This window comes from Drosophila novamexicana, unplaced genomic scaffold, assembly GCF_003285875.2.
Source record: "Drosophila novamexicana strain 15010-1031.04,08,12 unplaced genomic scaffold, DnovRS2.1 tig00000817-arrow-arrow-pilon, whole genome shotgun sequence".
Lineage (NCBI taxonomy): Eukaryota > Metazoa > Arthropoda > Insecta > Diptera > Drosophilidae > Drosophila > Drosophila novamexicana.
This window is the reverse complement of record NW_020824827.1, coordinates 763,014-777,951: the sequence shown is the minus strand read 5'-3', so window position 1 is coordinate 777,951 and position 14,938 is coordinate 763,014. Positions and strand designations below refer to the sequence as shown.

At 44.7% G+C, this 14,938-nt stretch overlaps 3 protein-coding genes across 4 annotated transcripts; 2 read left to right on the top strand and 1 right to left on the bottom strand.

Annotated features, from left to right (window-relative positions):
- Positions 1 to 3,233: 3,233 nt before the first annotated feature.
- Positions 3,234 to 4,714, top strand: LOC115764195. Its single transcript, XM_030707082.1, has 4 exons — positions 3,234 to 3,595; positions 3,656 to 3,802; positions 3,971 to 4,107; positions 4,167 to 4,714. The coding sequence occupies exons 1-4, from the start codon at positions 3,234 to 3,236 to the stop codon at positions 4,712 to 4,714; spliced, it is 1,194 nt and encodes a 397-aa protein (XP_030562942.1).
- A 3,326-nt stretch (positions 4,715 to 8,040) lies between these two features.
- On the top strand, positions 8,041 to 9,212 carry LOC115764194. The gene is made up of 3 exons (XM_030707081.1): positions 8,041 to 8,133; positions 8,395 to 8,570; positions 8,633 to 9,212. The coding sequence occupies exons 1-3, from the start codon at positions 8,041 to 8,043 to the stop codon at positions 9,210 to 9,212; spliced, it is 849 nt and encodes a 282-aa protein (XP_030562941.1).
- Positions 9,213 to 9,920: 708 nt separating this feature from the next.
- On the bottom strand, positions 9,921 to 13,516 carry LOC115764157. 2 transcript variants are annotated; one of them, XM_030707034.1, is made up of 4 exons: positions 13,039 to 13,516; positions 12,246 to 12,588; positions 11,885 to 12,192; positions 9,921 to 9,994 (listed from the first exon to the last, which is right to left on the bottom strand). In XM_030707034.1, exons 1-4 carry the CDS (start codon positions 13,514 to 13,516, stop codon positions 9,921 to 9,923), a joined length of 1,203 nt encoding a protein of 400 aa, XP_030562894.1. The 2 variants fall into 2 exon arrangements, with proteins under 2 accessions (XP_030562894.1, XP_030562895.1); XM_030707035.1 differs by having other exon boundaries at positions 11,891 to 12,192.
- Positions 13,517 to 14,938: the final 1,422 nt, after the last annotated feature.

The window sequence follows — 14,938 nt, the reverse complement described above, 5'->3', positions numbered from 1 at the left end:
AAAGCACATGGAAATGGCAACCGATCTGGGAATTTCCCAATTAAATCTCAGCCGCTTTGATGGCTTTGACTTTTCGGGGGTTTGCCCAAAGAGGCGCAGCAGCCAACAGCCAAAAAAAAAAAAATGGGGCAATGCAGTTTTTAACCTTGTGTATGTGTGTGTGTGGCTGCAAGCAGTTTGTTCACATTTTGCTATGACTGTAATCAGAGCCCCTGTTCGTGGGCGGGGACGAGTCGAAACCAGTTGAGTTTGAACAGTAAAAGTGATTATTACCTGTGCTCAGCGTTACATAATCTGTTGGACGTGGTGGCTGTGACGTACGTTTTCCCGCTGATCCGCACGCTGAGTCATCGGCCTCTTGAAATTAAACTCGAATTTAAACCAAGGCCTCGACGTGCGCCACAATAATTTTGGGATTTTCTCAAGGCGCCGCCAGCCCGGACGCAAAGTCGTTGACGCCGCAGCCCACAGACCTACATAGCCAATGGCCAGACCCCAGACCTACCGCAAGTGCGAGCGTGTTGACGTCTCTCTAATAACATCTCGAATGGCCAGTTGGAGCCGTCCGATCGGGCGAGTGCCTCTCAGCTATCATCAGCATTGTAGGTTGAAGCTGCCGTCTGGGCTCTTGCTCTGCTCTGGCCCATTGTTTATGGATGTTGTTTTGTTTTGATTTTTTTTTTTTTTTTGTGCGTCGGCTTGCGGCACAAAAACAACGTTTTTGCTGGCACCTCTTTCTCGGCACTTCTCGCATTTCATATAAAATCTTTGCCGGCCAACGGCAGCAGCACAGTCGCTTGGAAGCCAGCTGAAAGGCCTGGTCTGAAGTCTTAAGTGAGCCGTTAAGGATTAAGCTCAACAAACTCAAGTGTCTATAGGAAGCATCAAAAGGTAAATAAGTCAACACCGAAAAAAAGTGAAGTGAAATGAAGTGAGACGCGTTATGCAATATGCGCAAAAAGCCAAGTCAAGAGAAAGAAAAGTGACATGGAAAAAGAAAAAGCCATGCAATATTAAGAGTGTGTATACACATGTTTATATCGGTCGGTACATATGTATATACATGTGTTGGTTTTTTAATGTGAACGCTCGATTATAAATTAATTGGGCAATCGCACTCATTTGCATATCTTTGGCAACGCAGATGGCGCATCGAGCATTTCATTGACCTTCAATGCTTAATGTTAATTTGAAAGCCAAACAAATCGAGGCACACAATATTTGTCTTCAATTTTGCAATGATTTATAGACAATAGTTTACTCCTCTTGAGCAACAATTTTTGCCAAAAAACAATTAATTTAAATTTAAAAGCAACATTAATGCATGTACATAAATTACACTTAAAATTAAACGCAAATTTACTGCCCTACCCCAATAGGGCCGTTGTTATATTCATGTAGCTCGCTTTCCGGCCGCTTCAGAGTATTTAAAGTTTCGTTAAGAGTTCACAGTTCGCTGCCTACTTCTGGGCGCCCGCATTTATTCTGCCATAAACATTCCCCCTTGCCATAATGCGCCGAGCATTGCATAGCTTGCGGCGCTTCCGAGCACTGCCATCAGCAAAATTCAATGCAATCGCGTTCTTTGTGCTCTGCTGCATTGATTAAACTGCAAATTTTTGGGGCCATCATAAGGTAGCCCCGCCCACAGAAGCACTAATAGAAAATCAATCGACCTGCTGCCGAACGTTCGACGAGCAAAAGAGCTGCTGGCTGGCGCTGGAGGGGACGTAAAGTTCATAAATGCAGCACAATTTTCCATTATTTTCGTTCACCAGAATTTCGATGCATTCACCAAATAGTATAATTTCCTCTTAACTATATGCGCAAAATATATGTTTACGTCGAATTTTTTGTGGCAGCTTGAGCAAAGCGGATTATTATTTACACCCCCGTACAATTTTGGGGTTTTCGATCGAATTAGCTACGACCAATTACATTTTGGACAGACTGTTTTCATATGGCCTCGGGACAATAACCGTGAACAAGGTTTGACCTTTTTTCTATACACTTTTCGAGAGTTCCTTGGAAATGTGTTGGTATTTTCTGACAGCATAGATTACTGCTGATTGATCAGGTCTTCGAATTTAGTTGGCTTTTAATAATTCAAGTGTAAAAAATAAGCTAGAATTCAGATAAAGAGAGAGATTTTTGCGAAAATGTGTTATTGTCCAGCACAAAGTATGCAGTAGAAATTTTTTTTGGTAAATATGAGGCGCAGCTTAAGAGTATGCAAGAGTTTGATGCATCAATATATATACATGCCTATAATTAATTTTTATTTTTTTTTTTTATGTAGTATATAAATTAAATAACAGAATTATTAATTTTGTTGCAACCTAGGCTTAGTGCCACAATATTGGTGCTGATTAATTTATATTTACGCGTTTCATTTAAGCTGCGCATTAAATTAATTTCATAAATATTTTGCCTTGTTCCCCAATACAAAAGGGAAATTTTGTAGATAAAGCAATATGTTGTATAAAATTTGTTAAATATATTAATTCACATTTATACTCTTCCTGCTTATACAGTAGATTAGCCTTGCATTTAACACAATTTCAATTACGTGCAGTTGCTTTTGCCGCCTCATTGCGGCCAAAGGGTTAAGTGAGCACAAAGTGAAGAATAGAAAAAACCCCAAGCCAAATAACAAAAAAAACCAGTTTGATTGCATTTCACTTTGTGGGCGGGGGCAGTCGAGTTAAAATTCGGCGCCAAAGCCACAGAAAGCTCGCCTATCGGTTTGTTGAGCCAACTGCGGACAGTAAACGCTCGCTGCTGGCTGGAAAGTGAGAGTTATTACGTGTGCGCAAATAATTGCAGAAGCGGCCAAAAGCTTCGGCAATGGCCATGACAAACGCGATTCCCCAGCAGCAGCTGAAAAGTGTGTCAGTTGTGAGCCGAGCCCGCAACTGTTAAAAGCCAATCAGCTTGGTCAATAAGCAAACGATGAGCGGCGCATAAAAGTTGCCAAAAAGCAGAGTACACACACACACGCACACACCCACACACGCACACACACACACACACATAAGACAAGTCCCACGTTGTGCTGTTGAGAGTCGCGCTTCAGAGCCGACAAAACAATCGCAGAGAAAACACCGATTGTCGCCGTTTTACCGGTTTGAGCCACAATTGCCCAAAATTCGAAAATCGTATTTTTTGTTTGTTGCTTGAGCTTTTTTTTTGAGCGTGCCTCAAACTGTTGTCTTGTCTTGCAGCCAATGACAATGAACGCGCTCGCCTTGCTGACCATCGTTTCCTGCTGCGGCATCGGCATCGTCGCCGGCGACGGACTGCGTCTGCCCGACCAGCAGTCGTCCAACAACATACAGCAGATATATGCCCCGCAGCCGCAGCTGCAGCCGCAGCAGACGCTGCAGTTCCAACAGCAGCCACAGCAGCCGCAGCCAGCTCAGCCCGGCGAGGAACATGGTCGCTCCTCACTGCTAAGCATCTTCGGCTTGGGCAATGACAATGATCCCTATTTGGCGCGCACCAATAGCAACTGCCTGGGCGGCGATCTGTCCGAGTGCTTCAAGACGCAGGCGCTGAACACGTTCGATGAGATCTTCTTCAAGGATCAGTATCGGTAGGTACTCTAATTTGACTTCTCTTCTGCTGACATATACACGAGACACTTACTCCACAGCCTGTCGGACTTTGCGCGCGTGGTGCGCCTGCCGGAGACCCAGCAGAGGTCGCTGCTGCAGGAGCCCTTCGAGTACTCCGAGGAGCCGCGCTCAGAGGACGATGACTGGAATCTGCTGGTGAAATATGCACTGCGTCGCGCCGAACGGTAAGTTTCTAATGGCCTGGCAATTAGTCAAATGAATTCAAGTCTTCCGGCGCGTGGCTCAGCTGAATTAATGTGGGTCGCCACGAGTTTCACAAGCCTGTGCATAATATTTATGCTTCCGCCTTTATTTGACAACTTTTTTAATGCCCCATCCTTTTCTTGGCACAGCTTCATTAAGTCCACCGCGCTGGAGGTGGAGTGGCCCGAGGAGCTGACCGAGGCGGGCCGCTACGAGGCGCGCTTCATTGGCAATGACATTGACGACGAGCTGGATGTCGTTGAGAACAAACGTGCCGGACACTTCTGTAAGTGCACCGAGTTGCCCAGCTCTGTTAAGCCGAGACTAACCTTTCCTTTCGCACAGCACGCAAGAAGCTCAAGAAGATGATAATTCCCCTCTTGCTGGTGCTGAAGATCTTCAAGCTGAAGCTGCTGCTCTTCCTGCCCTTCATACTGGGTATTGCGGGCCTGAAGAAGATTCTCGGCTTGGCTGCCATAATTCTGCCCGGTCTATTTGCCTACTTCAAGCTCTGCCGCCCGCCCGGTGGTGTCGGTGGCGCCTTCGGTGGCGGCCTCTCCGGCCTCTTTGGCAGCAAGAACACCTTCCCCGAGTACACGCCCCAGGGCGTGGGCGCTGCCACCTACTACCATCATCATGAGCACTTCGAGGGCGGCCATGGCGGCGGTGCACCCGGTCCTTACTATCGGCCGGAGCCATCGTTTGCCAAGCCCTACAGCGACTACTACAGCAAGAGCTACCACCAGGCCGACGGCCAGGTCCAGGCTCAGCAGGTGGGCGGCAACTCCATCAGCTTCGGCGATGCCCAGGAGGGCGCATACAATGGCTATTATGGACGCAACAGCGGCAAGGACATTGCTGCCGAGCCGCAGGCGCAGCAGCAGAAGAGTTAGATCGGGTTCCGGTCCAGACGAGTCCCGGTCAGGTCGAGGTCAGGTTAGGTCTTTGTTATTTATTTTGCGCCCTGGCCATATTGCATTCCTATAAGCATATTTATTACGCTACACTGTAAATAAAATTCCAATATTAAGTTCAAAGCAAATGCTTTTAACAACCTGATGGTGCTAGGAAGGGGCGGGGCAGCTCTTTAATCGAAGGGGTGTGCTAATTAACGGTAGAAAATTTCACTATTGAATGTTTCTCCAAATGTGTTTCGCCTCGCTGTGGCTGCCTTTGAAGCTGCTACAAATAAAATGCAGCTTTTAATTAAGGCAATGAAACGCCGAGGCGAGAAATTGACGGCCAGCGCAAAGGAAAAGTGGCCTGGCGTGTTTAATCTTGCTTTTCTTTAACGAGGGCCGTTACAAATATTTCCCAATTGGCATTCATAAAAAAGAGAATAAGGGGTGGGTCAACCTTTCCTTTAATCAAGGTCTTTTAAAGAGCAAACAAACCAATTGATAATTGAGTTGAAAACAGGATTCTTAGAGTCCCACTTAAATTACGAGTTGGCCTACATTTTGAGAGTGAGCCTCTCTGAAATAATGTGTGCTTAGGTTTTCAAAGTATACTAAAAAATTTGAATATATAGCTTGGTGTTTGAACTAATGTCCATCTGGGCTTCCGCATTGGGTTGAGGACCTCGTCACGTTTTAGATGAGTTTTGAATTTTAATTGAAACAGTTTTATTTTTAGAAAACAACAAATTAGTTTTTGTTTTGTTAATATAAAATTAACAGGTCTGCTAATATATGGGGTATAGGAACTCCCAAAATAAAAACACTTCTACTTCAACAATTTTAAAATCATATTATTGAGGGCACAAGTTTTTTGTTAAGGGTTAAAGATTGGAGTTAGAAATTATTTTTGATTTTTGGAAAGGAAGCTATATTCCTTTAAATTATAATAATAATAATATATATATTATTTCTGTAAGCCATTTTAATAGAAACGTGATTCATTTCGGACCTTACCTGTGCCTTTATGTTAGTTCGATTAAAGGAAAACATTTACCAAGAGAAATTGATTCTTGCGATTTAACTTAATATTAAAATCGCTTTAAAGTCATTTTTTTATCGATTCTTGAAAGTCTCGTAAAATTAAAGTAAGTAGGAAAATTCGATATTTAGAGTGATAATTGAATGTTATTCAAATATTATTTCTGCAATATAACGAGTGCGAGTATAATATTTGTCGAGAAGCTGTAGTCGAGCTTTTGCTTTTTCTTTTCTTTTGATGAAACAAACAAGAATCAGCATTATTTACGCTGTCTGCTTATCATCAATAGAGTTCTGGCTTACTCATCAGTTGGGCTCTTCAGCCAATTATTTTTAATTATCTGCTGTCCACGTATTTCTGAATGGAACCTCGTACGGCGTGGCCGGGGACATGGTGTTGGCAGCTCAAAGTCAATTCCAAAAACCGCAGCGGCGTCCGTCCTGGCCTAGCTGGGTGACAACACCGGCAAGGCGACGGCGACGACAGCATCGGACCAGGCGACTGGACCACATTTTCCGAAAGAAAGCGGCAGCGGCAGCACTTGAGAAATTGTTATGACTTTGGCCATGGCCAGGGGCAGACAGTCAGGGGGAGGTGACTGAAGGGGGCGGCTAACTGGCTCGGGCGGACGCAATGTATTTTGATTTTGGTGCGGTTTGATTTGGGACCACGCACCGGCAACGGTTTATGGTCAGATCGTGTAGCGGTTTCTGCGCCAGCCACTTTCGTGGCGTGCCACATTTTGTGGCTCATGTTAGCCTACTTTACTCGCCTTCTTGTTGTTCCTCTTCTCGTTGCTGTTGCTGTTGTTGGTTGGTTGGTTGCAGCGTGTGCAATAACTCTGCCCGTGCATGACAGTCAAATTGATTCAATTTGCTGGGTGCACGGTCAAACGAATCATTACCGAACCCTAGCCCCAGTCCAGGCCCCAGTTCAGGGCAAACACAAATGCAATAAATTATGCCCCACTTTGATGTGCAACAAGGCAAACGTCGCGTGTTTCCAGGTAATGTGAAATTGAAAATGCCAATGCGAGTGAAATTCTGGCACTGAAAAAGGTTACAAATGCGTTGCAAATGACAAGCAACAGCTGCTGTCAGTGCCACACCAGGTGGGGCAGGTTCCAATAAGCAAATGATACACAAACCGATTTGAAGAAGCAATTTCAATTTGGTTTTCCAATATGAAGTGTACCCCAAACCAAAACAGTTGCTCAAAAAACAACTGATGCGAAACCAAAAGGAACCATTTTTCGAACAAGGAACAACTCTGAGAGACACTTTCTTAGCTTGAGCCCCAACAAATTATGTATTAAATAAATATAAAATTGAATTATTAAAATATTGATAATAATAATAATAATAATTATTATTAATAATTATTATAATTATAAGGGCAAAGCCTTGACTTAAGGCTTCTGAGCCAGGCTGGATTTGTAATCCCAGCTGAGCTTTGGCCGCAGCTCCACTTTCCCCTTTGAGCTATGAGCAAATATCTATGACAAAAGTCTCGATCACATGTCTGTTAAAGTGCCTGCGCTTAATTGCTGCAACTGAAAAGAGTTTCACGTTTGCATGCGACGCGCTTTTGACATGCCACCATGAAACAAGAAGCTGCCTCTTAAAAAATGCGATAGCGCATCGTTGATGCGTCTGTGGGAAGATTGTTGTGTTTGTTGTTGGGAATTGGGGCTGTTGTTTACTTTCAGTCGCTTTGTTGTGGCAAAGGCAGGCAAAGAAAACAAAAACAAAAACCAAAAAGTGAGCAGAACGTAAACAAAGTCAATTGGCCAAAGACAAGGCCAGCCGCGCAGCTTTTCTCAGAATTTCCTTAAGCTGGCTAAACAAGTCTCAGTGCCATTTTCCAGCTTTTGGACACACACACAGAGACACATAGACTCACACAAGGCTTGGGACTTGTTTGATTAAACGTCGACGTCGCAAAAACAAACATCGACGTCGACGTCGACGTTGACTGCGGCCTGCATTGTGTTTGGCCGCTTTTCATATAAAATCGAAATCGCTGGCGGAAAATTCGCATTAGGTTTTCTTATAAGACGACGATGTCAACAGCAGCCGCCGAACAGTCGAGTTCACAGTCGAGCAGAGCGTAGACGGAAAAGCCAACACGCTGCCGGGTTGTTTCTGTTTCTGTTTCTGTGTGTGTGTGTGTGTCAGTGTGTATATGTGTGTGCCAGGACATTTATGAAACGCACAATCTAACAGAGACTACAGTGATAACAAAAATAAGACATCAACTAAAGCAACAATAAGAAAACAAGATGCAAACATTCACTTTCTATACGCTGCTGGGCATGGCCCTCGTTCTGGCCACGGCACGCGCCACGCCCACTCTGAGCGGAAGTGATAACTCGGTAAGGTCAACTTAACCCAAATAGCAAAGCAAAGTAAGGATAAACAAGTCAACTATAAGAGTGAAAAATTAAACACCAACTCGAGCGGATATCCTGGCCAGCTCTTATCACATTCCAGGCACAGCCCAGGGGCTGCAACCAAATGTCAACCTACGTCTAAAAAATGACTTGAAATAATTGTATTTACTTATTTGTTATCAGGCAGCAGCAGCTGCTGCTAAGCTGTAGCCTTTAGCTAATCGCCTTGGAACCCATTCACAGATAAACGGAGATTATGGTAACCGGAACGAGGAGCAGATCATGATCAAACTGAACGAGAAGTGCATACAGAATGACAACCATTCGTGCAGCATGCTCAAGACGATTGTCTTTCTGGATCGCCTCTTTAAGAAGTCTAATTTCGATTTGAGCGAAAATTTCCGCGTGTCGCGCAACAGGTGAGTGACCATATCAGCAAGCTTTTAGCCACCTGTATCACTTATGTATGTGGCCTGGCTAGGGATATGCCGGACGTAGCCGATGATGCCGAGGATGAGCTGCTGCTGGCACGCGCCATGGACTCGGACGAGGAGTCGTACGGCCTGCTGATTGCCAACAAGCTGTGGCGATTCGTGCGCTCGCGTACACTGCGCTACAAGTTCTCGGACAATGCGGACTTTGTGGTGCACAGTGAGCCGCAGGGCAGCCTGAACATTGGCGTCTCGGTGCGGCCCATCGAGGCGCTGGAGGAGGGTCGCGGCAAAATGAAGAACATGGGCCCTATCCTAATGATGATGGCCGCCAAGACGGGCATGGTAGGCGCCATCATGCTGAAGGGTCTCTTCCTGCTCGCCGGCAAGGCGCTGATTGTCTCCAAAATTGCGCTGCTGCTAGCGGTCATCATATCGCTGAAGAAGCTGCTCTCGCAGAAGAAGACCATTGTGGAGGTGCCGTCACATCATGACAGCTACAGCTCCGGCTGGTCGCGTGCCCTTGACGGCTTTGTGGAGGGCCTGGCCCAGGTGCCGGCACACATAATGGCGCAGGAGGCACAGGACATGGCCTACAGTGCGCAGCAGCCAAGCAAGGTGGCGCAATAAAACGAATGAGCAAAAAAAAGAAAATCAATTGCACTACCAAAAAAATGCGAAGCTTTTTATTAACTCTTCACGAATGTTGCATTTACAATTCCCCCCGAAGAGGGGGGAACCCACGTCTTCCTCCGTTTAGTTATGTTTTCTCTTCTTTCCAGCTCTCACTTTTAATCTTTGTATTTTCTTTTTAATTGCTTTTCCTTTGCTTAAACTACAAACTCTTTGATGTACTTTATTTATTTATATTTATATTTATTGCTTATTTATATACGTTAATTATGTATTCCACAGTAAATAAAATACGTTAAATACACACAATTACAACGTTTGAGCCAACTTGTGCTCCACTTTATTATTTTATTTTATTTATTTTTTTGTCCAGTTTTTGTAGCATTTTCACTTGCTAATTTCAAGCATATTTCACTAGGCTAAATGTGTGCGTTAGGTCTCTCTAAACTAAGAACAATTCAATTCAATAAATAATGATAAATAGCAATAAATAAATAAGTTAATTATGTTAATAAGCAGCTTAGAGCACGCCTCGTTCCTCCTCCCATCAGATGTTCATATGGCAGCAGTACCTCTCCCTCCCTTCTCCTCCTCTCCTCCAGCTCCTCGCCTCCTCCATCTTTACACTGGAACGGTCTTTGGTAGCGGCAGGGGCTGCAAAGCTGCACGAATTAGCTATAGGACTTCGAAAATCCCGTTGCCCCTCTAGGAGCGGTAGAAGGGCAGCTGCATCTGCGGTTGCACATAGTTGTAGATAAGCGGTCGTCTTGCCGGCGTGGCTGCAACAAATTCACTAATCAATAACCACGCCCACACTTTACCTTCCTCTCCTCTTCTCTTTTTATAATAGTTCATCGAAAGTACGCAATAAGTTTGCAATCAGAAAAATAACTTTCCGCCTCGCCTTTTGATAGCCCGCTTGTGCGCTTGCTTTACGTGCAGCCGCAAAGTATGCAGCGATTTGCAGAGAAAGTGAATAAGTTTGTGTGTGTGTTGGTGTGTGTGCACTTTTTAATTGCGGCTTTTTTGTAGAAATAAGTGGTAGTAAAGTCGCAACAGCATAGACTTTAAGCCCATATATAGTTCAGGCAGAACTCCAACTTTCTGCACAACACAGCAATAGCTGCTTAGAAAACTTTGTGGAACGTGCTCTGCCAGGCAGCCTGTCCGCTTACCATTTATGGGTAGATTTAAAAAACATCAGTTGTTGCACATTTCAATTTTGTGGCATGCCACAAAATTGCAAGTTTGTTGAGCTGGAACATACACCGCCAAAGGGCAGGGTTGACAATGAAAAAGTTTGAAATGTGCAGCTCCCAGTTAGTTAAAAGTAATTAAATGTTTGAAAAATTAGTGTGCTGCTTGTTAGACAAAATCTGCTTAAATCTGGCTGCAATTTGAAATTGCATTACAAGTGGGACAACACAGCGTGCCATGGTCCCTAGCAAACCAAAAGTGGGAACGTTTCAGTCAAAAGCTTTCGCTTCAACTCCCAGGTTTGGTGCAAGACTTGTTCGCAAATTTTTTAAAAATTGTATTTAATTAAAGTTTTAATAATTGATTATCCCAAAATATTTAAATTATAAGCATGAATATGATTTTAACGATAAATTGGCATCTACCAAATATGGCTGGATACAACTAAAAGTTGAGCCACAAGTTGTTCATGCTTTGAAGCTGAGTCTCCCTCAAAAGTTTTTAAATTTCATTCAAATAATTTTTGAAATAATATATGGGTTGGCTTGCGGTTTAGTAAGTTATCTGGGTAACAGATTTGATTAAGGTTCGGTTCTTATAAAAATATATATATAAAGGTATGATATATAATGACAATTTCCCAATGCTATCCACAAACTTGTGAAAGATTGGAAAATAATGCTTGGTTAATGAAGCAGTCAAAGGAACTCAGACATTTAAGCTACTTAACAAACAGAATAGGAGTTCCAATTCGAGGATGGAAAATTGTCGTAGCCAAAGGCCACAGCAGCTAATATTATTTGAATTAGCTATTAATGCAATCGGGAGTACTCGTCTAGGGGATACACTAAGCCAAGCGTCGAGTTGCCCTTGCAAGTATTATATCCACAAGCAGAGTCACGCTTTTTATGCCGGGACTGAGCTGCTTCTGTTCTCAGCCCCAAACATTTGGAGTTTATAGCTCTTATGAGTTTCGAGAAGTGCTCAAACACAGTTTATCAAAATCGATTTTGATCGATTCGGAGCTCTAGATCTAGACGGACATGACTAGATCCTGCTTGTAAACCTTGTACACTTTACACTTAGGTAAACATTTCCAATTGGTTCAGGGTATAAAAAAAAGAGCGTAGGAATTATGAGAGTCTCTCAAGTGTTCATTCACCTTTTCCTTTGCCGTTCAGAGTGCGGTGCTCAGCTAAGCTATATGAGAATGAAATATCTTATACACCTGTTCGGAGCCAAGCCCGTGCAAAAGCAAACAATTCTAGGGTATATACACTACTCAGTAATCGTCCTCATAGTCAGCCTCAACGCTGGCCTCGGCCACGACCGCGGCCACGGCGAGCATCTGGGCAGAGAGCTGGCCAGGTCTGCGCCAGCGTTGGGCTGGCGATCTACCAAAGCGCAGTGGCCACATTAATTGGGCTATCTGAAACAAGGGTAAGGCTGTTTTATGGCGCCGCACAGAATGCACTTACTCTTCGCTATCCAAGAGTCCTCACGTTTGATCTTGTGGCCCAGTCCGCCGTAGGCGCCGAGCGCGGCCAGCGGATTGGTATTGTTGCTGCCATCGCTGGAGACCTGCGACTGCAGATGACTCTCGGCGGCCATGCTCTCCAGTCCGGGATGGCCGGGATGCGGTAATTGGCCGCCGCCGGCCATGGCTAGCTGATGCAGTGCGCCGGGGAACATGTCTGGCGACAGCTCGGCGGCATGCATCGGATAGTCCATGCCGTAGGGCATCATGTAGGGCGTGTGCTCCGGATACTGGTACATCATTCTGCAAATGGGAGATGGGAGGAGTGGAGGTTGCTGAGCATGCGTCCGACTTACTTTTCGCCGGCATTATCCATTAGCTTCTTGATCAGCACAATGGCGGCCACGACAAAGGCTATTTTGGAAAGGATGAGCGCCTTGAGGGTCAGCAGGCCCACCGCCTTGGCGGCCACCATGGTCCAGCCAAAAGTTGTCGCGGCCAGATACATGGGTATGTACATTTGGAACTGTTTCTTGTCCTGATGCTGCTGACGACGACGTCCGCCCAGCAGGCCACCGCCGCCGCCGCCGTCACCGCCGCCACCCAAAAGGCCGCCGCCGCCACCGTTGCCGCCACCCAAGAGGCCACCGCCGCCTCCTAGAAGTCCGCCGCCGCCGCCGCCGTTGCCCTGCAGGCGTCCTGTTGTGTTTTTGTGGAAACAGGACACGTTTTAAGCTTTATGGCTTTAATATTGCTGAATGTGTGAGTGGTGAGTGGGAGTGGGGCCGGGTGGCAAAAGTAGTTTGGACTGGATTGGATTTGTGCTTCGTGATATGATTGATGTTTTCAACAGCATCGTTTGCGCAACGAGCGTCACACCTAATGAATATAAATAATGCCAACTATGCCTACTGCTGCCTCAGGCCATTTATATGCGCCAGAGGTCCTGCCAAGGTTAGGCCTGCGACATATGCTGGCCCGGAGCTACAAACATTAGGTCAACGGGCGGCCGAATGCGGCTCGCATAACAACTACTCGAAATGTACTCCAATTGGACAGCATATGTTTGGGCTCTGATTGGGATTAAGTGACCACACGGCCAGCCAATTAGGCACAGATCAATCAGGCAACCGTGGCCATTGCCATTACCTGAGCCACTCGACGCCTTCTTCAGCAGCGCCACTTCAATGTAATCGCTGTCGTCCTCGGCCCGCTGCACACTGAACACCATTGGTCCGACGGGCACGCGTATCGCATTGCCGCTGACAAAGTCCATGAAGCTGGACAGAGCACGGCCGCTGCCCCACTTGTGCCTGTGCGCCTCGTCCAGCGGCGGCAGCCGCACCAGATCGAACAGACCCAGCTTTATGGTCTCGCCGCGGCGATAGGAGGCCACGATGCCATTGGCGACGCTGTGCAGGCAGCTGGCATTGTTGGCGCACTTCCAGCTCAGCTTATCCAGCAAATCCGTGTTCTCGACTAACTTCGGTTGCGTGGGCGTTGCTTCCGCTTCGGTGCCCAGCGCATTCGCCGCCCTGGCGCCGCTGCGTTTGTGGATGGCCGCCGAGTTGGGCGGCGCGCACAGAAGCGCCAGCAACGCGCAGCTCGCAGCGATGTACTGCAACATTTTAGTGTTGATTTATTGAAAGTTTGATCCTTTTTCTTCTTGTTTTTTAATTTTTATTCTTGCCGAGCACAGTACGGTACACTACACAGCACAGCACAGCACAGGATTAGGACGAACACGAGCACGCGGCGTATCCTTCATATGGATGTTCTTCAATGTAGTTGGCAGTTGCTGCAGCGCGTTGCAACAAGCCGCTATAAAGACTAATTACTTGCTATTGCATGCAACTCAGTTTTATTGTTTAGCCAAGCAGCAGCAGCAGCGGCAGCAGCATCCACGGTACAGCGACGGCGGCGTCGGCATCGCAGCAACGCCTAAGCATATTATGCTGTGAACCACTTTGCCACAGTTTTGATTTCAAGACAACCAACTGAGTGACGGCCATCGCTCAGCGGGCATCCAGTTGCAGCAGAGAAACATGCCATGCACCGTGGAGCAAAGAGCTTAATATTTGAGATTTCATTTCGTTTAAAACAGAATAAAAATAAGACTTCAACTGTGTTGTAACTAGAATGTATGCTATGTTCCAAGACAATAAACATTTATAAAAAAAAAAAAAAATATAAAAAAATTAGACTACATTTGTTTCTTAGTCAATGAGCAATGGTGCGTATGAGCAACATTTGAGACTCAATGCTTAAGAACTTCGTTTGATAACAAAACATAATGAAAACATAACCAAATAAAAGTAATAATTTGAATAATATATAATAAATAACAATTAAGGAAATATATTAATATTAAAGAAATATACATATGTATATATGTATATATTAAAATTCTAATAAAAGCGTATGCGTGTTGAATGTAATGAAAAAATAACCAAAAATATAATTATTATTTGAATAATTTATAATAAGTAACAACAAAATATAATTATCAAAAGGATTATATATATAAATATTATAATTAAAGCAATGGGTCGTATGAGTGTTATTTGAGTGTCAAGGCTTACGAATTTCGATTGATTTAAGTACACAATGAAATTATCATCATACATTAGTATAGTATATTATGACTTATACGCTCTGCTTTAATATTTTTTATATTATCATAAATTAAAAGCCCAAAAACTTCGATTGAAGTTCATAATCAAATTTATTGATATTGACTTACAACTGGGCGTATGAGTAATAATTAAGAGTCAAAGTTGAAGCTAAAGAGCTACGATACATTTTAAAAAGATACGGGATATAAGAAGTATGTTGGTAATCTATTAATAGCTTTAATGTTTTGTGCTTACTAAAAGGCGAACTTGGTTATAAATTGAATTTGTGAGCTTCGTTTTGTTCCACGGTGCGGCTGCTGCATTTGTTGCAGAACGACGCTTTGCTGGCCGCTTTTCTAGCCACATGTTGCACGCGACGCTTTGATCTCTGCTGGAGTTTGGCACTGTCAAGGGTTCAAGGGCTGCGCTAATTA

Excerpts from the sequence above, each read along its gene's own strand:
- LOC115764195 (XM_030707082.1), top strand. The coding sequence starts at position 3,234 with ATGAACGCGCTCGCCTTGCTGACCATCGTTTCCTGCTGCGGCATCGGC. Across the intron at positions 3,596-3,655 it reads TTCTTCAAGGATCAGTATCG|CCTGTCGGACTTTGCGCGCG; the intron begins GTAGGTACTCTA and ends CTTACTCCACAG. Across the intron at positions 4,108-4,166 it reads CAAACGTGCCGGACACTTCT|CACGCAAGAAGCTCAAGAAG; the intron begins GTAAGTGCACCG and ends CCTTTCGCACAG.
- LOC115764194 (XM_030707081.1), top strand. The coding sequence starts at position 8,041 with ATGCAAACATTCACTTTCTATACGCTGCTGGGCATGGCCCTCGTTCTG. Across the intron at positions 8,134-8,394 it reads TGAGCGGAAGTGATAACTCG|ATAAACGGAGATTATGGTAA; the intron begins GTAAGGTCAACT and ends ACCCATTCACAG. Across the intron at positions 8,571-8,632 it reads TTCCGCGTGTCGCGCAACAG|GGATATGCCGGACGTAGCCG; the intron begins GTGAGTGACCAT and ends TGGCCTGGCTAG.
- LOC115764157 (XM_030707034.1), bottom strand. The coding sequence starts at position 13,516 with ATGTTGCAGTACATCGCTGCGAGCTGCGCGTTGCTGGCGCTTCTGTGC. Across the intron at positions 12,193-12,245 it reads ATGGATAATGCCGGCGAAAA|AATGATGTACCAGTATCCGG; the intron begins GTAAGTCGGACG and ends TCCCATTTGCAG. Across the intron at positions 9,995-11,884 it reads TTGGATAGCGAAGAGTAAGT|CCACGCCGGCAAGACGACCG; the intron begins GCATTCTGTGCG and ends AATTTGTTGCAG.